The sequence below is a fragment of the Mustela erminea genome, chromosome 7, assembly GCF_009829155.1.
Source record: "Mustela erminea isolate mMusErm1 chromosome 7, mMusErm1.Pri, whole genome shotgun sequence".
In the NCBI taxonomy this organism is placed as follows: domain Eukaryota; kingdom Metazoa; phylum Chordata; class Mammalia; order Carnivora; family Mustelidae; genus Mustela; species Mustela erminea.
In genome coordinates this window covers 21,721,496-21,743,391 of record NC_045620.1, presented here as the reverse complement: position 1 = coordinate 21,743,391, position 21,896 = coordinate 21,721,496, and the positions used below count along the sequence as shown (strand labels likewise).

Below are 21,896 nucleotides of genomic sequence, written 5' to 3'. Positions count from 1 at the left end.
GGGGGGTACATCTCATTATTAGCTAGCTGGGATTGAAGGACAAAAAAAGGACCTGAAGGGAAATGATACTGATGATGTATCATAGGTGGCTAGCTATGGATGTGCAAAAGACAACTAAGGCCAACTAGCTAATCATACTGGTTAAGTTTGCTATTAACTGCTGATTCCCAAGACACACTATGCAGCCTCTCAACACACTGCTTTCAGGCTCAGGAATTTTCAGACCTTGCCAGTGGCTGGAAGAGTAGATTTACTTACTGACATGTCCATTCCATGAAGTCTTCGTGTTTCCTGAACCATTACAGTCTCTAATATTTTATAATACAAAATTTCTGCAAGCTTTAGTCTGTTTACAGCAAAGTCTAAGGAGGGGAATAAAAAGGAAAATACATGTTAATGAAATGTAGCTGTTAAGGACCAAAGAACAAAACTTATATAAACTTAAATCTCATACATTAATAATAGCTGGGAAGGAAAATAATTTAATTTCTACCTTTTTATCAGGCCAGTCTGTCTACTTTTAATGCTGCGTCAAGTTTAGTTTTGTCTCCTTACCTATGTGTGATCCTGGCTGTTCATCTGTTGATTGAGTATAGTGTTGGCAGAAAGTCTCTCCTATTCCTTTCACTATTTTCATAATGTTTTCCATAGGATTACGCATACAAGATCTATGAAATACAAGAGGAAACTAATTACCAGGAGAAAAACGCCAGACTACCAACATTTATTCCAATTCTGGTCCGAGTTTTAAGCCTTGATATATTCACAGTGTATTTCAAATAAATTGAAAACTTTTAAACAAATCATTTGGCATAATGTTTTGGAAATTCAACATTAGCAGAGTCAGTATTAACTCTTTTATGTTTCTATTTATATAACATTTTAGAAAAGGCAAATTGTAGGAATAGAAAATATATCAGTTGTGGCGCCTTGGGTGGCTCAGTGGGTTAAGCCGCTGCCTTCGGCTCAGGTCATAATCTCAGGGTCCTGGGATTGAGTCCCGAGTCGGGCTCTCTGCTCAGCAGGAAGCCTGCTTCCTCCTCTCTCTCTGCCTGCCTCTCTGCCTATTTGTGATCTCTGTCAAATAAATAAATAAAATCTTTAAAAAAAAAAAAAAAAGAAGAAAATATATCAGTTGTTGTCAGAGGTGGAATTGACACAGGGGTTGACTAAAAGGGGCATAAATTTTGAGGGTTAATGGAATTATTTTAAGTCTTTATTGTGGTTATATAACTGCATGCATTTGTCAAGTCTCATACAATTATACAGTTAAAAGGATGAATCCCATTGATATAAATTATAATTTAATAAACCCTCTCTCTCTATATATTTTTAAGATTTTATTTATTTATTTGACAGAGATCACAAGTAGGCAGAGAGGCAGGCAGGGGGGGGGAGGGCGGAGAGCAGGCTCCCCACTGAGCAGAGAGCCCAACATGTGGCTCAATCCCAGGACCCTGAGATCATGACCAGAACCAAAGGCAGAGGCTCAACCCACTGAGCCACCCAGGTGCCCCAAACCCTCTATTTTTCTTAAAATAGAGGGGTGCCTGGGTGGTTCAGTTGGTTAAGTGTCTGACTTTCAATCTCAGAGTTATGAGTTCAAGCCCTCAAATGGACTCTAAGTTCTGCATGGAGCCTACTTAAAAAAAAAAAAGATGATGTGGCAGTATTCATGTATATATAAAATAGTTATAGTTGACCCTTGAACAAAATGGGTTTGAACTGTGCAAGTCCATTTATAAGTGTTTTTTTTCAGTAAATACAGTGCAGTATTATAAACACATTTTCTCTTCTTAATGATTTTTTAAAAAAGATTTTATTTATCTGACAGAGAGAGACACAGCGAGAGAGGGAATAAAAGTAATGGGAGATGGAGAAGGAGGGTCCCCGTTGAGCAGGGAGCCCAATGTGGGGCTCGATCCCAGGACCCCGGGATCATGACCTGAGCTGAAGGCAGACACTTAACAGCTAAGCCACCCAGGCGCCCTCCTTTATGATTCCTTAATAACATTTCCTTTCACTAGTTTACTTTATTCTAAAAATACAGTATTTAATACATGTAATGTACAAAACATGTCTATCAACTGTTCATGTTATTGGTAAGTCTTCTTCTGATCAATTGTAGGACGTTACTAGTTGATTTTATGAGGAGTCAAAAGTTATATACGGGGCGCCTGGCTGGCTCTGTAGGTAGAGGATGGGATTCTTGATTTTGGGGTTGTAAGTTTGAGCCCCATATTAAGTGTTGAGATTACTTAAAATCTTTTTTTTTTTAAAGATGTATTTATTTTAGAGAGAGAAATCATGAGTTCCAGCCCCACGTTGGGTGGAGAGATTACTCAAAAAAAAAAAAAAAGCAAGTTTATATACAGATTTTCAATTGTGTGGGGGGTTAGTGACCTTAACTCCCATGCTGTTCAAGGGTCAACTGTATATATTTATAGTGCTGGAACAATAAACTGCATGTAATTCTTATCAATCCCTACAGAATAACAAATTACAAAATAAAGCACTAAAAAGGAAGTCACTTGGCATTACCTTTATATTAACTGTTACCTTTCTGTCATTCATTCAAACACAGAATCTTAATTAAGGAATGACAAATAAATTCAAGACTAAGAGAAAGAGAGTGATTTGCCCAGGGCCAGATAATTAGTGCAGGGTTCAAGGACTCCCAACTCCATGTTCAAACAGACCAGAGTCATGTATAGACAGAGGCAGGGAGCACATATGGCAAAAATATGTTCTTAGCAACTTCTTCTAATGCAAGCTGTGCCTCTTGAGTTATGTTTCTTCTATTTAGGTTTTTTTTTTGAATTACGTATTAAAAAAACATATAACAATAACAACAACAACAAAAACCACATAACAAATTGACCTTAATTTTTTTTTTTTTTTTAAGGATTGTAGGGGCGCCTGGGTGACTCAGTGGGTTAAGCCGCTGCCTTCGGCTCAGGTCATGATCTCAGGGTCCTGGGATCGAGTCCCGCATCGGGCTCTCTGCTCAGCAGGGAGCCTGCTTCCCTCTCTCTCTCTCTGCCTGCCTCTCCATCTACTTGTGATTTCTCTCTGTCAAATAAATAAATAAATAAAAATGTGTTAAAAAAAAAAAAAAGATTTTATTTATTTATCAGAGAGAGAGAGGGGGAGAGAGAGAGCACAGGCAGACAGAATGGCAGGCAGAGGCAGAGGGAGAAGCAGACTCCCTGCTGAGCAAGGAGCCCGATGTGGGACTCGATCCCAGGACCCTGGGATCATGACCTGAGCCGAAGGCAGCTGCTTAACCAACTGAGCCACCCAAGCGTCCCAAAAATTGACCTTAATTTTTAAGAGTACATTATAGTATTTTCCACTACATGCATACTGTTGTACAACAGATCTCTAAAGCTTTTTCATCTTTTAGGACCGCATCTCTATACCCATTGAACAACTTATTTCTCTTACTTTCAACCCTGGCAACCATTCTAATTTGTTACTCTCAGGCTGGTTACTTTTTTTTCCTTTGCTATACTTAAGTATTTAAGTTCGATGTAGTCCCATTTGTCTATTTTTACTTTTGTTACCTGAACTTTTCATGTCCTATCCAAGAAATCATTGCCCATTTCAATGTCATAAAGCTTTTCTTCTATGCCTTTTCTAGTTGTAGAGTTCCAGGTCTCGTGTTCAGGTTTTCAAACTTTTCTGAGTTAACTTTTGGATATGGTGTGAGATAAGAGTTCATCTTTATTCTTTTGTATAGACATCCACTTTCCCCAGCACCATTTGTTGAAGAGATTATCCTTTCGCTATAGTGTAGTTTTGGCGCCCTAGTCAAAGATCATTTCACCAAATGCATGAAGATTTATTTTGGCATTCTCTAGTCTGTTCTATTGGTCTACATGCCTGTCTTCTTCTTCTTCTTCTTTTTTTTTTTTTTTTAAGATTTTATTTATTTATTTGACACAGAGAAAGAGACAGAGAGAGAGGGAATACAAGCAGGGGTAGTGGGAGAGGGAGAAGCAGACTTCAAACACAGCTGAGCAGGGAGCCCGATGCGGGGCTTGATCCCAGGACCCTGGGTTCATGACCTGAACTGAAGATAGACACTTAATGACTGAGTTACCCAGGTACCCCTACATGCCTGTCTTTATGCCACTCCTATACTGTTTTGACTATGGTAGCTTTGTAATGTTTTGAAATCAGGAAATGTGAGGTTTTCTGCTTTGTTGTTCTTTCTCAATTTGTTTTGGCTATTAACGGTACTTTGAAATTCCCTATCAATTTTAAGAATTTTTTTCATTTTTTAAAAAGATTTTATTTGGGCGCCTGGGTGGCTCAGTGGGTTAAGCCGCTGCCTTTGGCTCAGGTCATGATCTCAGGGTCCTGGGATCGAGTCCCGCATCGGGCTCTCTGCTCAGCAGGGAGCCTGCTTCCCTCTCTCTCTCTGCCTGCCTCTCCGACTACTTGTGATTTCTCTCTGTCAAATAAATAAATAAAATCTTTAAAAAAAAAAATAAAAAATAAAAAAATAAAAAGATTTTATTTGTTACAGAGAGATATCACAAGTAGGCAGAGAAGCAGGCAGAGAGAAGGGGAAGCAGGCTCCCTGCTAAGCAGAGAGTCTGATGCGGGACTCAGTCCCAGGACCCTGAGATCATGACCTAAGCCGAAGGCAGAGCCTGAGCCACCCAGGCACCCCAGGAATTTTTTTCATTTTTGTAAAAAATGCCACTGGCATTTTGAGAGGGATTGCATGGACTCTGTAGATAGCTTTGGGTAATAAGGACATTTTAACAACATTAAATCTTCCCATCCAGGAACATGGAATGTGTTCCCATTTGTTTCTAGGTTCTTTGTGTTTTGCATACTGTATTTTCTTCCTTTTCTTGTTGCTATAAAATGTTTGCATCGTTGCCTTAACACTTCTTTTCAACTTGTTCCTGCTTAAATGAACAGTTCAGTCCAGATCTATTTATTCAAATGCTATGAGGGAACATCTTCACAAGTCTTATTACCTTATTTGCAATTTGCATTAACTTTTTTTTTTTTTAAAGATTTTATTTGAGAGACAGAATGAGAGAGAGAGAGAGAGAGCATGAGAGGTGGGAGGGGCAGAGGAGAAGCAGACTCCCCGCTGAGCGGGGAGCCCAATGCAGGACTCAATCCTAGAACTCCAGGATCAAGACCTATGCTGAAAGCAGTCGCTTAACCAACTGAGCCACCCAGGCAGCCCTGGGATTATCTTTTGAGCTTTGTTTGAGGCTAGGCTTGTTCTGTCCACTTTTCTATAGACTTAAGGTTTGGGGAGCAGAGGAGAGCTCAGCCAGTGCTATATTTAGCTTTTATTAGAAGACCAGGGCTTTGCTTACTCTTCCAAGATTTAGTTAAATATCCCTATTCCAGGTTATGCTATATCTAGTCAGGGATATCTTCTAGTTCTATGAGGATTAGGCTTTCCCCTCAAATTAGTAGAAAAATGACAGGCCCCGGGAATTTTTCATATTTCTGCTGTGATCTTAGTGGTGGAATACAGGGGCTTTCATTTGGGGAGATCTATGACTTCTTATTCAATTTGTTTACTCATTCATGTTTCTCTTTACATCTGGGGTATTAATGAGCATACTCAGTATCTATCAACATACCCTCTCTTTCTCTAGTAATGCTTCTTAGAGTTGGGCATATCAGAATCATTCATCCCTTTCTTTCTTTCTTTCTTTCTTTTTTTAAGATTTTATTTACTTATTTGAGAGAGAGAGACAGTGAGAGAAAGCATGAGCGAGGAGAAGGTCAGAGGGAGAAGCAGACTCCCCATGGAGCTGGTAGCCCGATGTGGGATTCGATCCTGCGATTCAGGGATCATGACCTGAGCCGAAGGCAGTCGTCCAACCAACTGAGCCACCCAGGCATCCCCATCCCTTTCTTTCTTTCTTTCTTTTTTGAGATTTTATTTATTTATTTGACAGACAGAGATCGCAAGTAGGCAGAGAGGCAGGCAGAGAAAGAGGGGGAAGCAGGCTCCCTGCTGAGCAGAGAGCCCGATGCGGGGCTTGATCCCAGGACCCTGAGATCATGACCTGAGCTGAAGGCAGAGGCTTTAACCCATTGAGCCACCCAGGCGCCCCTCATCCATTCCTTTCTTGACCATCATTTTGGAAAGTTATAGCATGAAATCACATTCCTTTCCTCAATTCTATTTCACTAAGTATTAGGAAATTAGGTTCTCTGATTTAGCTTTATTCTACCATCTTTGCTAGGACACATGCCTCTTTATCTTAAACAATTGCACAAAATTCCATTTATGGCTGCACCATCAATAAGTAATCAGTCACCTCATTGATGGACATTTAGACTGAACCCATTTCAAGTCAATGTAAAAAGAAAAACAATAACTTAGGGGTAGGTATAAGAGTGGAATATTAGGGTTAAATATCCTTCAGAAGTATTTACCCTTTAAAGTCTATATTATGAAATAATATCTCTATTTAATTTTTTAAAAGATTTTATTTGACAGGGAGAGAGAGAGCGAGCACGAGCAGGGGGAGCAAGGGAGAAGCAGGCTCCCCTGCAGAGCAGGGAGCCCAATGTGGGGCTCACCTGAGCTGAAAGCATTCGCTTAACCAACTGAGCTACACAGGCGCCCTCTACTTTTAATAGGTACTTTCATCTAATTGGTCAACATATTTTGTGATTAAAATTTATTTAGAGGGGTGCTTGGGTGGCTCAGTTGGTTAAGCGTCTGCCTTCAGCTCAGGTCATGATCTCAGGGTCCTGGGATTAAGCCCCACATCAGGCTCCCTGCTAGGCAGGGAGTCTGTTTCTCCCTTTCCCTCTGTCCCTCTCTCTGGCTCGTGCTCTTTCTTCCAAATAAATAAATAAAATCTTTAAAAAATTTATTTAGAAAAATTTTATTACACTTACTCAAAAATATTTATAAGTTGTTCATTTGGTGCATTTTTCAGTCCAGCCACAATACTCTGTAACCGGCTCACACTTTGAGTGGCTGAAGCAACAGGAGTAATTACTGCTTCTTTTTCTCGTAAATACCGCCGTCCTGTCAGTGGGGTAGAAGGTGCAAATGATGTTTTCTGTCAAAAAAGAAAAATCCGTGAAATTAAAAAGTTACCTTGCCTTCATTATATGTTTAATTCAGTATATATACTATCCTCTCTATTCATATTTAGTAGGACTTTTTTCCTCCCTCCTCTGGTTTACTATCGAAGTTTTGCCAATACTATGCTAATAACATTCTTTTTTTTTTTTTTTAAAGATTTTATTTATTTATTTGACAGAGAGAAATCACAAGTAGGCAGAGAGGCAGGCAGAGAGAGAGAGAGAGGAGGAAGCAGGCTCCCTGCTGAGCAGAGAGCCCGATGCGGGACTCGATCCCAGGACCCTGAGATCATGACCTGAGCCGAAGGCAGCGGCTTAACCACTGAGCCACCCAGGCGCCCCGCTAATAACATTCTTACATTTAAGTAACACTTTTTCAAAGCACCTACTACCTATAATCTCATTTTATCATAATATTAATTTGAAATATATACATTTTCACTTTATATATGAAACAGGCAAAAAAGATTAAAAAATTGTTTAAGCTCATAAGGTTAATGGCAGAGCTTGGACTGAGACTTACGTTTTCTACCTTCTAGACCAGTGAATTTTCCATTAGACCTCATCCTCCAACCCATTTTATTTTATTTTAATTAATTAATTAATTAGTAAAAAGATTTTATTTATTTGACATAGAGAGGAAGACACAGAGAGAGGGAACACAAGCTGGGGGAGGGAAAGGGAGAAGCAGGCTTCCCTGTGACTCCCTGCCCGGGACTCAATCTCAGGACCCCAGGATCATGACCTGAGCCAAAGGCAGATGCTTAAGGACTGGGCCACCTGGACACCCCTTCCCATCTTACATATAAAAATGGAATTAAGCCTTTACTATTAATAATCAAGTCCAGCATTCTATGGCTGAAGTTCAGGAAAAGCACAGAATAAATTTTAATGTAAAAGAACAGTGGCTAAGGTGATGCAAAGAAAGAATAAGAAAGCATAAATCCTTTTAAGAAAAGATTTTATTTATTTGAGAGCAAGTGAGCTTGTGTGCGGCAGTAGGGGGCAGGCAGAAGGAGAGGGAAAGAGAAAGCAGACCCCCTGTTGAGCAGTGAGCCCAACATAAGGCTTGATCCCAGGACCCCTGAGATCATGACCTGAGTTGAAGTCAGATGCTTAGCTGACTGAGCCACCCAGGCACCCCACACAAATCCTTTTTTATGTCAAAAAGACACATACCCTACTGAAAAGTCCAGACATTCTGGGAAAATATATTAAAAATATGAAAAACATCAAGAAATGAGGTAAAAATACTAAATGCCATAGTTTAAAAAATTACCTTTTAAGGCTTTCATGGGAAATATAAATTAGTAGAAGAAACTCAAGATTTAACTTGAAAGATGCTTCTGTTGTTAGTAGAATCACACACAGAGAGAAAAAGATCATTCAAGACTGAGGCCAGGCTAAGTTATATTACTTTTTCAAAGTGTTGTTGAAGATTACAGTCCACATTAGCTTGTGCTGTCAGTTTCCCTAATTGGGTGTCACCAGTGAACTTTCGAGGAGTTCCAATTTCTTCTTCTGCATCTGCTCCCAAAAAGATCCTCTCATCAAAATCACCCACAGTTAAAACATATTCTTCATACTCCTTGTTCACGGCTTTGCTGAAAAGAATTATTTATTTAAAAAAGATTTTGTTTTATTTTTATTTTCCAAATTTTTATTTTAATTCTAGTTAAACATACAGCGCTATGTTGGTTTCAGGAGAATACAGTGATTCATCACTTTACATACAACACCCAGGGCTCATCATATCCATGCCTTTCTTAATACCCATCACCCATCTAGGCCATCTCCCACCCACCTCCCTGCATTGCCTCTCAGTTTGTTCTCTTAAGCGTCTCTCATGGTTTCCCTCCCCACCCCCATGTTCATCTGTTTTGTTTCTTATATTATACATATGAGTGAAATCACAGGGTATTTGTCCTTCTCTGCCTGACTTGTTTCACTTAGGATAATACACATTAGCTCCATCCATGTCATTGCAAAAGGCAAGATTTCATTCTTTTTGATATCTGAGTAATATTCCATTGTCTATATATACCATGTCTTCTTTATCCATTCATCAGTCAATGGCCATTTGGGCTCTCTACATAGTTTGGCTATTATTGTTCATGCTGCTATGAACATCAGGGTGCATGTACCCCTTCAAATCTGCATTTTTGTATGCTTTGGTTAATTATCTAGTAGTGTAACTGCAGGACTGCAGGGTAGTTCTATTTTTAACTTTTTGAGGAAACTCCATACTGTTTTCTAGAGTGACTTCATTAGTTTGAATTCCCATCAATAGCACAAGAGGGTTCCCTTTCTCTGCATCAACACTTGTTTCCTGTGTTATTAATTTTAGCCATTCTGAGAGATGTGAGGTAGTATCTCATCATGGTTGTTTTTTTAAAATTTTTTTAAGATTTATTTATTTGACAGACAGAGTTCACAAGTAGGCAGAGAGGGAGGCAGAGAGGGAGAAAGCAGGCTCTCTGCTGAGCAGAGAGACCAATGTGGGGCTCGACCCCAGGACCCTGAGATCATGACCTGAGCCGAAGGCAGAGGCTTTAACCCACTGAGCCACCCAGGCGCCCCCTCATCATGGCTTTGATTTATATTTCCCTATTGATAAGTGATGTTGAGCATCTCTTCATGGGTCTGCTAGCTATCTAGACATCTTCTCTGGAAAAGTGTCTATTCATATCTTCTGCTCATTTCTTTTTTTTTTTTTTAATTTTTTAATTTTTTAAGATTATTTATTTATTTATTTGACAGAGATTACAAGTGGGCAGAGAGGCAGGCAGAGAGAGAGGAAGGTAAGCAGGCTCCCCACTGAGCAGAGAGCCCGATGCGGGGCTCGATCCCAGGACCCTGAGATCATGACTTGAGGCAAAGGCAAAGGCTTAACACAGTGAGCCACTCAGAAGCCCCATCTTCTGCTCATTTCTTAACTGGATTACTTGCTTTTTGGCTGTTGAGTTTGATAAGTTCTTTATAGATTTTGGATACTAACCCTTGTCAGATATATACTTTGCAAATATCTTCTCCCATCCTATAAGCTGCCTTACAGTTTTGTTGATTGTTTCCTTTGTTGTGCAGACGCTTTTTATTTTGATGAAGTTCCAACAGTTCATTTTTGCTTTTGTTTCTCTTGCCTCCGGTGATGTGTTTGGTAAGAAGATGCTACAGCTGACGTGAAAGAGGTTGCTGCCAATGTTCTCCTCTAGGATTTTGATGGGTTTTCTACCTCACATTTAGGTCTTTTATCCATTTTGAATTTGTTTTTGTGTATGACGCAAGGAAGCTCTCCAGTTTGATTGTTCTGCATGTTGCTGTCCAATTTTCCCAGCACCATTTATTGAAGAGACTGCCTTTATTTCATTGGATATTCTTTTTTTTTTTTTTTAAGATTTTATTTATTTATCTGACAGACAGAGATCACAAGCAGGCAGAGAGGCAGGCAGAGAGAGAGGAGGGGAAGCAGGCTCCCCGCTGAACAAAGAGCCCGACGTGGGGCTCGATCCCAGGACCCTGGGATCATGACCTGGGCTGAAGGCGGAGGCTCAACCCACTGAGCCACCCAGGTGACCCTCATTGGATATTCTTTCCTGTTTTGTCAGACATTACTTGGCCATATAGTTGTGGGTCTAAAGATTTTATTTCTAAGTAATCTCTACACCCAACTCGAACTCACAAGCCCAAGACCAAGAGTTGCATGCTCTTCTGAGTAAGTCAGATACCCTGAGAATTATGTTAAGCTGCTAGAATAAAACTAAGTTACACAGTAGATTTTTAAAAATATTTATTTAAGGGGTGCCTGGATGGCTCAGTCATTAAGCATCTGTTTTTGGCTTAGGTCATGATCCCAGGGTCCTGGGATCAAGTCCTGTGTTGGGCTCCCCAGTCAGTAGGAAGTCTGCTTCTCCCTCTCCAACTCCCCCTGCTTGTGTTCCCTCTCTCTCTCTGTCAAATAAATAAATAAAATCTTTAAAAAATATATATTTAAGTAACCTCTACATCCAACATGGGGTTCAAACCCATAACGCCAAGATTGAGAGTCCCACACTCTACTGAGTCAGCCAGGTACCTCCACAATGGATATATTTTGACTTGAAGATAAATTTAGACTCCAAGGCCTGGAAAAGCTAATAACTTTCTAGTTTTTAACTCTAAACTCTACCCACCTAACAATAGCAGACATTTCTATCTGATTATGGACATGCTTCATGTTCACATATACAATAATAATAAATTACTTTGAAAGATGAGCAAAAAGAGAATATAAACTTAATCTGAAAACTAGGTGAACCTAAGTGTGATCACTAAGGGAACAATAATGGCTTTGTCATATACGTATATTCTGAATTTGCCAATATTTGATTAGTAAAGGAACACACTCAAATACAGAAATCACTGGGTCTCTATGAGTTTCTTTGGAAGGAGCTCTTTTAAGTGTCAAAGATTTCTTTTCTTTTTTTAAGTGCCAAAGATTTCTTAAAATACGTTTACTTAGGGGCACCTGGATGGCTCAGTGGGCTAAAGCCTCTGCCTTTAGCTCGGGTCATGGTCCCAGGGTTCTGGGATCGAGCCCCGCATCAGGCTCTCTGCTTTGCAGGGAGCCTGCTTCTCCATCTCTCTCTGCCTGCCTCTCTGCCTACTTGTGATCTCCATCTGTCAAATAAATAAATAAAATCTTAAAAAAAAAAAATATGTCTACTTAGAGACAACAAGGATTAGTAACAACCTCAGTCAATGCCACTAATGCAGAAGGAACCTAAGTTTGGAGTAGTTACCTTAATATAATATTCCACTTAAAAAACTGCAATAAATCATCAACAGCCTATAATATGGCAGATACCATTAATGCTAAATACTTACCTATTATCGGTAAAACTCGAAAGGTCCAGGAGGCATTCTCCTTTTAAAATCTGGGAAGAAAAAGTCATTTTTTGACATGTAATTAAGCATAATAACATAGATACAAAAACATGACATTTGTCTAAATTTTCACATTGCAGTTGTTATAAAAAATACACACAAAACAGAATTACTCGGTATTTCCTTTAAACCAGTAAAACCTATTTAGCACACAAATAAAATATTTTAAAAATGTAAAGTAAACTTTTAAAAATACCTTTAAGTTAGCCTGTGGCAATGGTTTCTAAATTCTAGTGACATAAGGATCACTTAGAGATATGGTTTTTTTTCCCCTAAAGATGTATTTATTTGAAAGAGAAAGCACATGAACAGGGGGGAGGGGCAAAGGGAGACAGAGAATCGCAAGCAGGCTCAGCATGGAGCCCAACTCAGGGTTTGGATCTCATGAGCCTGAGATCATGACCTGAGCCGAAACCAAGTTGGATGCTCAACCAACTAGGCCACTCAGGCAGTCACTTAGGGGAATTTTTTTTTTTTTAAAGATTTTATTTATTTATTTGACAGACAGAGATCACAAGTAGGCAGAGAGGCAGGCAGAGAGAGAGGAGGAAGCAGGCTTCCCACTGAGCAGAGAGCCCGATGTGGGGCTCAATCCCAGGACCCTGGGATCATGACCTGAGCCGAAGGCAAAGGCTTTAACCCACTGAGCCACCCAGGCGCCCCGGGAATTTTAAAAAAAATGCAAACTGATGGACCAGAAATCCTGAGCTGAGGCAGCATTTTATATAAATTCCCCCAAGTGATTCTGACAAAAGCTGTCCAATTTTAAACATTGGTCTAAGGAGAAGGGAAACTAACATTTACTAAATGATAATATGTGTCAGGCAAGGAAACATTCAAAGGGAATATAGGTACTATTGTTAGTGAGAGAAGAAAACTACAGTTTATATAATATTTTCTTTTCTTTCTTTCTTTTTTTAGGCTCCAACACAGGGCTTGAACTCACAACCCTGAGATCAAGACTGGGATGCTCCACCAACTGAGCTACCCAAGAGCTCCTGTTTATAATATTCTCTATGCACCCACACTATTCCTAGATTATTACATATAAGGGTTGTAAACTCAAATGCCTTCAGCAGTCAGGGTTCAACATACATAAATTTAAGAGGACAGAAAGCATAGTTCCCATCTTAAAAAGAGCTTAACATTAGCTTAACAATTGTTATCCATGTAGAAATTCATTAGCTTAAAATTAGCTTAACAATTGTTATCCATGTAGAAATTCATGTAGAAATTCTAACCTTGTATTGCCATAGTCCTTGATTTTTGAAAGAGATTTTCTTTCCTTTTTTTTTCCCCCCAACATGGGGCTTAAACTCATGACCCTGATATCAAGACCTGAGCTGAGATCAAGTCAGACACTTAAATGAGCCAACCAGGTGCCCCTTGAGAGAGATTTTATATTAAAGGTCTTTATATAAAAATTAGAAGTGAATGAAATAAAAATAAAGAACACTCTATATAGGCAAAACAAAACATCTGCAGCCCATGAGTAGGAGGACAACTATCCAAACTAGGACTCTTCTGGAGTGAAAGGAGGTGCTATAATAATTATGCTAAGACAACAACCAAAAAACCTAGATAATCCAGGCAAACCAAAATTTATGCTCATTATACCCCAGGGCCACTAATGTGGTGCTTCTGCAGAGCACAGAAGACAATTCTTGAGTTCCCTTCAAAGTTTACTTTGCTGGACATGTTTAACTTGCAGGTAAGGAGCCATGATATACATACGCACATACATACACAAAGGAAGAAAGATAAAGCTAAATACAAAAGTGTGTGTAACAGAAGAACCACCCAGTTAGAGAAGACTTTATGACAGAAGAAAAATCTCATATTATCTACAAAGAGTGGAAGGAACCACCGTGATGACCTAATCCACCTCCCCACCTCTTTTTTTTAACCAAAGAGAAAACTCAAGTACTAGCTGGATTAAATGGCTCAGTGTTGGGAAAGTAAGAAATTGAGAACAAGAGGAATAAGCCATTTCATAAATACAGAAATAGCTAAATAAATTGCTGAGAAAAAAATCCAGAATGCATGTAGGTAGCCTGTAAGTGGCTATAAAACTATAATAGATTTTCTGTTCTATTTATATAGAACTGAAACTATAGTTGTTATGTATCACCCCATCTTTAGTAAATAGTTAGCAGTTATTAAAATTGTGGCAGTAAATTAATTTACCCTGACCTTCTGCTTTCCATAATTCTTTACTAGGCTTACTCCAATGTTCGGTTCTTTATAATTCTTTTATTAAAACCTCTTATGCCATCTCCACCAGTGCATTTACTTGATAGTATATATAGTTGGTCACAGTCTTTAACAGCTCAGTTTTGCACATCATGAAAGATCATAGGGTGATTCTGCATTACAGCATTTTAAATCACGGTAGAGACTGAAACCTAGAAATCTTGACCCTGAGTCTTATAATGCTGAGAACTTGCTTAAAACATTATTTTTCCCTTAGAGGTTTTGCTGCTAACCTTTAAAAATCTTAGCCATTTACTTATAAGTGCAGTACCTTTCTGTCAAAGAGTTTTGAAATATATGGCTTAAAGTAGTGCTCTTTTATTCCTTTTGCTTCTACGAGAAGTCCGTCATGCAGTTCACACAGTACAGCAATGATGCAGGGAGGCTCTTCAGAAGCCCGAAAGTCAGCAGTATGGAAATCAGATGGTAAACCTAGTTTGACAGGATATGAAAAACAAAAGGAAATGGTTAAAAGAATATGGTCAACACTTAAAACTTTTTCTAAATACTAATGACTAGTTTTCAAAAGTAAATAAGGTCTTACCTTTAAATGATGGATTCAGCAAGTCATGTCTATTTGGGCATATAATGGCATTGGCAAAAATCAGATCCAAGCAACACAGAAGTAAATGGTAAGAATTTACTAAGTCATCTCCAATCATACGAAAATTACCTTTATAAGAAAAAAAAACACAAAGACCAGAAACCTTTTATGTCAAATAATACTAAGTTCCCACAGCAGAAATGTAAAACCATTGAAAGTATCACCTTACCCTTAGTATAAACAAAGAGTGTCCAACAGAAATTAAAGAGATCCTTAACACTGCAAGGAATCCTCCTAGAAAAGAAAAAATGTACTTTTTAACTAACTTGCTAAATATCACTCCACATGGTCATTTAAATTGAAGCAGCAAATATAAATAACAAATAGTAAAGTCAAATTATATGTAAAATTCTATTCACAAAGGACAACCTATGGTTCATTAAGTGGACTTAATATTTCTAATCTGCATAAAATAATCAGACCATAAAAAATAAGTGAAAATATTACCCTGAATTTCCAGATATGGTAATTATAAATGGATTAAAAATTTTTTTATAAAAAAAATTTTTTTTACAAATGGATACTTCTGTTAAAAAGCAGACTTTCAAAAATGCAAATTTCCAAAGTTTATAGCATAATTTTTTTTTTTAATGTCAATTACATAACAATTAAGAGTCTTACCTTTGCTTCCTGCTTCGTGGTAACTTTGGTGGCTCTTCATATGGATTTTGAAATATATCTAAAAAAATTGGCTCAAATTTTTTGAAAATGACAGTAGACACCTCAAAATTTCTTTCTAGCCTTTCTATACGTTCACGAAATTCTTGAGGCAGGTTTGACATGTCCATCCATTTCTTCATTTTACTAAAAAACTGTATTAAACTAAACAAAAAAAGCAACTTTATTTTTTTAAAAGTTCAACTTTAAAGTGAGTCCATATAAAGGACAAGTTAACATTTTATTTATGCCTATGAATCTTAAGAATCTTGATTAAAGAAAAAAAAAATCTTTACTTAAAAGCATAAATTTATTAAAAAAAAAAAAAAAAGGGGCAACCGAAAAACCTTATTCCCAAGCGCTCTGAAATTCCTCTGGCGTCCAGAATCACTACGGGAATATAGATATTGAATTAGTGGTCATTACATAAATGTATTCTATCCATGAAGTAACGGTACCTATCTACTTCTTTAATTTCCTACAGCACCCAGACAATGGTTTGTATATATATTAAAGTAACGTGAACAGATTGAGTTCATGAAATTAGTTTGAAGACAAACAGAATCTCCCAAGTAGTGGATTGTGGAAGTTGATCACAAAGCACCAGACAGTTATAGTTTAGGAATAAAATTCAAGTGTTTGTGTTCCAATATGTGGTTCCACCATCAAATATAAATGAAGAAGGTAGTACATACCCAGAAAATTACTCAATAGATTATTAGCCCACCTATCTGACTTATTCAATCATGGGTATATTTTTTATGTCCTCATGTTAGCATGGTTTTAGATTGAAAATTTGTAGCATTCATTTAAGTATCTAGTGCTATATACAGAATTTTTAAGATTTCATTTTTAAGTAATGTCTATATCCAAAATGGAGCTTGAATTTACAAACCTGAGATCAAGAATCACATGCTTTACTGACTGAACTAGCCAGGTTCAGTAGTAAAGACTGAACCAGTACCAGAATGATACCTTCATTGTTTTTTTAAAAGACTTTATTTATTTGACAGAGAGAGAGCACAAGTAAGCAGAGCAGCAGCCAGAAGGAGAGAGAGAAGCAGGATCTCTGCTAGGCAGGGAGCCTGATACAGGGCTCAATCCTAGGACCCTGGAATCATGACCCGAGCCGAAGGCAGCTGCTTGACCAACTGAGCCATCCAGGCGCCCCAGAATGATACCTTTTTAAAAGAGGTGAGGGAATGGGGGCGCCTGGGTGGCTCAGTGGGTTAAAGCCTCTGCCTTTGGCTTGGGCCCTGGTCTCAAGGGTCCTGAGATCGAGCCCTGCGTCAGACTCTCTGCTCAGCGGGGAGCCTGCTTTCTCCTTTCTCTCTGCCTGCTTCTCTGCCTACTTGTGATCTCCATCTGTCAAATGAGTAAATAAAATCTTAAAAAAAAAAAAAAAAAGGTGATGAAAGACATCATCAGCTAATTATCCATAGGTATTCAAACTCCAGATATGCAGACTGAAATCTGAGAATCTGAGTCTCTTTAAAAGATTCTTAGCACGGGGTGCCTGGGTGGCTCAGTGGGTTGAGGCCTCTGCCTTCAGCTCAGGTCCTGATCCCAGGGTCCTGGGATCGAGCCCCGCATCGGGCTGTCTGCTCGGCAGGGAGCCTGCTTCCTCCTCTCTCTCTGCCTGCCTCTCCGTCTACTTGTGATTTCTCTCTGTCAAATAAATAAATAAAATCTTAAAAAAAAAAAAAAAGATTCTTAGCAATAATAGCAACAGTTTTTTTTTTTTTTTCTGGATTACTAAATATTGATTTTGGGTAACAAGTTAGAGTCCTTTATAGGAGACTGTTTTGGAGGCAGGGATGCTCAGCAGGTTTATTTCTTTCTTTTGTTCAAGGAATTCCCCAATTTTGAGTCTTGCTGTCTACTAGATAGATCAGCTTCACTGAAGTTAGGGTGAAGGCATAAAACCTGAGGTTTTTGATATATGTTTGTGATTTTGAAACTGGAGTTGAAATACACAGAACTGAGCAAGTGATAAATTCTTACAGCAGGATCATCAGCAATATTCAGCTATTAGGGACAAACACAGTGGCAATGTCCAGAAATGGCACTGCCAGCCATGTAAGTTGTGTCCTTGTTAGACGAATTATTGTGATATGCTTTTTGGCTCTACCCAGTCTCATTTTATTCCTGGACATTTTCCAACTCTGCTTTCTCAAGTCATCCTAAAGACTCTGTCTAAAGACTAGTTAGCTAGTCAGTAGTTGGTATCTGTTTTTTTATAAACAAGATGCTTGACTAATATATAAATCCATTGTATTTATTGTTATTCCTAGTATGGCTGTTCTAACCTGGAACAAAGCACATCAGAATGTTTGGATACAAATAAACTTATAGCATTATTATTACTTAACCTAGGAGTATGATTTTTTAAAGTAAAATAAGAAGCAAAGTAAACTTCACAGTTTTCAAAACAATTCTGTTTGTTGGAATTCTGTTGTAAAGAATACATTACTCTAGGGCACCTGGGTGGCTCATCAGTTAAGTGTCTGCCTTCGGCTCAGGTCATGATCCCAGGGTCCTGGGATCGAGCCCCAAGTTGGGATCGGAGCCTAGTGGACAGCATGCTCCTCCCTCTCCTTCTGCCCTCCCCTCACCACTTGTGCTCTCTCGCTATCTCAAATAAATTAAATCTTAAAAAAAAAAAAAATCATACTCCAAAAAGCATATGAAACGAAACTCCACATCACTGGCCTTTTGGGAAGTATAAGATACCATTTCATGCCCACTAGAATGGCCTTAAAGAAAAGACAGATAATAACAAGTATTGGCAAGAATATGGGTAAAATGGAACCCTCAAACTCTGCTGGTGGGAATGTAAACTTGTGTAGTCACTTTGGAAAACAATCTGACAGTACATCAAAAGATTAAACATAGTGTTCTCATAGGACCCAATAATTCCATTCATACATATATACTCAAAAGAAATGAAAACATGTCTATACAAAAACTTATACACAAATGTTCATAGCAGCATTATTCATAATGGCCAAAAGGTGGAAACAACTCAAGTATCCATCAACTAATAAGCAGATAAACGAAATGTGGTATATATGCAATGGAATATTATTCAGCCATAAAAAGGAATGAAGTACTGATAAATGCCAAGGGCTAGGAGGGAGAAGGAAGTTTTTGTTTAATTGTTATGAGGTTTCACTTTGGGAAGCTGAAAAAATTCTGCAAATGGATGGTGGTGATGACTGCACAACAATGTAAATGTATTTAATGCCACTGAACTGTACACTTAAAGTTGGTTAGATGGTAAATTTTATGTATATATATATTGTTTAAAGATTCATTTTGAGAGAGAGAGAGAGAGAGAGAGAGCAGGTAGGGGGAGGGGCAGGAGAAGGAGAGAAGCAAACTTACTGCTGACAGGAGGCCAAATCCCACAACCCGGAGACCATGACCTGAGCCAAAATCAAGAGGCAGATGCCCAACTGACTAGCCACCCAGGTGCCCCAATGTTATGTATATTTTATCACACACACACCCTTTAATAAATGTAGAGTATGGATGGTAAATATGGGGTGTATGTCCCAATAGCAGCATACTACTGAATTTCAATGGTACTCAAAACATAAAAAAGAAAATTACTTTGCAAAAATTTAGTATCACCAGTGCTCCAATTAAAATGTATGAAAAATAATTTTTCATGAATATTCATTCAGGTTCTATTATAATATGAAAATAATGAATGAATGGATGTCATCTTGATTTAAACCCTAAGTAACTGAAAAACTTAGGGAAAATGTGGAAAAATTACTTCTCAATACTTAAAACAATGAGATGCAGACAACTTCTTTACTAAATTAAAAGTTCAAATTGCACAACAGACACTACTTTTTTTTTCAAGATTTATTTATTTGAGAGAGAGAGAGAGCAGGAGAGGGGGAAGGGTCAGAAGCAGACTCCCTGCCAAGTGGGGAGCCCAACACTGGGCTGGATCCGGGGACTCCAGGATCATGACCTGAATTGAAACGCTGTCGATTAACCAACTGAGCCACCCAGGCACCCTCAAATACTACTTTATAATATTACACTTAATACATTTATTTTAATATTACACTTTTAAATATTACACTTAATAGCAAAATAAACTTTTATTTGAAACTTTTTTAAAAGACTTTATTTATTTGTCAGAGAGAGAGCCTGAACAAAAAGGGAGAGTGGCAGGCTGAGCAAGCAGAGAGAGAAACAGGTTCCCTGCTGAGAAAAGACCTGGATGCAGTACTCAACCTGACACTAAGAGAGGCACTTAACCGATTGAGCCACCCAGATGTCCCAGTTGAAACTTATTTTTAAGTTGGAAGTTGTTTGCTTTTTTCACAAACTGAAGCTGAATATAAATACAGTTCAAAACAGACATACTAATATTATGGGTAGATACATATGTAATGCAGTATGGATTTGGGATACTCTGCTACCTACTAGGTATAAAACCTTTGAGAAGTAATTTAAGCTCTAGGTGACTAGGTTTCCTTATCTATAAAATGAGATTTATTTCATGGGATTAACTGTGAGGATTAAATGGATAAAGACATACAAACCCTTAGCACATATTAAATGCCTAGCTCACAGGTAAATACTCAAAAAAACCCTGCTAGTATTACATGTACATCTATAATCTGCACTTAATGTATTTTGCAGTATGATTTATTAGCAATATTTGGTATTTTTCCCTATCTATAAAGATCTTAAATAATCATTTAAAATTATACTTAAAATTGAAATTTCATAAACAGTCCAAATTTTAAATCAATGAAAATAATAACATCACTTGTAATTCTTTTTTGTTGGAATGAACATGATGATACTCTATGCTCTTCTAGTTGTTAAGAATCTGACACCTAAAAAAAATTTGTATCACTCTACATTTAAAAAATGGAGGTCCTTTGACCCATCCCTACACTTTTAGGAATTTATCTGAAATACATTTCACAATAATCTGTCTGTAATCACAAAGAACTGGATACAATCTAAATGGTCATCAGTAAAGGGTTGGCTAAATATATGAAATATCCTTATATCTTAAGTCCTAAAGTGAGGAAGAGCTACTTATGGTGATATGGAAGAATTACCAGAATATAAAGTAAGAAAAGCAACAACAGGGGCACCTGGGTGGCTCAGTTGTTAAGCACCTGCCTTCAGCTCAGGTCATGATCTTAGGGTTCTGGGATTGAGCTCCGTGTCAGGTTTCTGTCTGCTTCTCCCTCTCCTACTCCCCTGCTTGTGTTCCCTCTTTTGCTGTCTCTCTCTCTCTGTCAAATAAATAAATAAAATCTTTAAAGGAAAAAAAAAAAAAAAAGAAAAACAACAATACTTATATGATCCCATTATGTTTTAAAAAAAACTAAAACACTGAAAAACAGAATTTTTGGATTATTTGAAAGTTTGTGAACCCTTTTAAAAATTTTGGTAGAGGTATGTATAATATAAAATTTACTATTTTAACCATGCTTAAGTGTACAGTTAAGTGGTATTAAGTATATTCCCATTGTGTAATCATCACCATCTATTTCCAGAATATTTCATTATTTGAAATTTTTATCATATGCTCCAAATTTTAAGTTACTCTTTTTTTGTTTTGTTTCCCCAACAACCTAGTATTACAAAGATTTTTAAAGTTTTATATGGTCAATGATGAGAAGCTCCGATAGAAAAAAGTCAGATTATTTTATACTGCAGTGAAGAGGGAGGTTTTACTCAATTAAAAAAAGTACTTCAACTCCCATCAATCTTAATTATACTTTCATTTTATTTTTATCATAAATGACAAAAATTGAGGTCTACTGAAGTTGGTTTTTTTTTGGTATCTACTGAAGTTTTAAAAATTGTCTTGAATGTATTATTTTTCCACTTATGCAAACTAAAATTGTTCTGAGAAAAAAAATTTTTTTTAATTTAGCATAAACTGAAACTTAATTGCTCTTCCTCGACAGGTCTTTTAAAGTTTGTTTGTCTTCCATGCTGGAAACCCAGGAAAGCAAATGGACAACAACCTCGAATAGTTTTGTCATGGGTGAAAAACCCAGAAACAGAGAACATTACCATCTATCCAAATCTGGATCCTTCCATTTCTTTTGTTTTGTATCAAGCAAATATTTCCATATGGCTAATGCCAGGGCAAGGAAAAGCTATAGCTAAGACCTACTGATTGCTTACTTGTTGCACAGTAAAAAATATTAACTCTACAGTAGAAAAACTATGGGACAACACACTGAGCAGATAATCAAAATTAACACAAGCAAAGCACAAGGATATTGTGCCTCCAGATGTGATACAGCGAGGACACAAAACTATTTATGTGGTTTTCTATCTGGGGTGTATAACCTGTTACTAATCATAA

The 21,896-nt window shown here is 37.7% G+C and overlaps 1 protein-coding gene across 4 annotated transcripts in view; it reads right to left on the bottom strand.

The window, feature by feature from the left end:
- The window catches only part of RBL1 (RB transcriptional corepressor like 1), a 75,555-nt gene that overhangs the window by 45,397 nt on the left and 8,262 nt on the right, over window positions 1-21,896 (bottom strand). For 3 of the 4 annotated variants that reach the window (XM_032350721.1, XM_032350722.1, XM_032350723.1), the window contains 9 exons: window positions 15,494-15,694; window positions 15,042-15,106; window positions 14,813-14,941; window positions 14,540-14,700; window positions 11,956-12,005; window positions 8,510-8,696; window positions 6,901-7,067; window positions 556-668; window positions 259-362 (listed from right to left, as the gene is read on the bottom strand). In XM_032350721.1, coding sequence (XP_032206612.1) covers window positions 259-362; window positions 556-668; window positions 6,901-7,067; window positions 8,510-8,696; window positions 11,956-12,005; window positions 14,540-14,700; window positions 14,813-14,941; window positions 15,042-15,106; window positions 15,494-15,694 — 1,177 coding nt within the window. The other variant, XM_032350725.1, reaches the window with a different exon arrangement.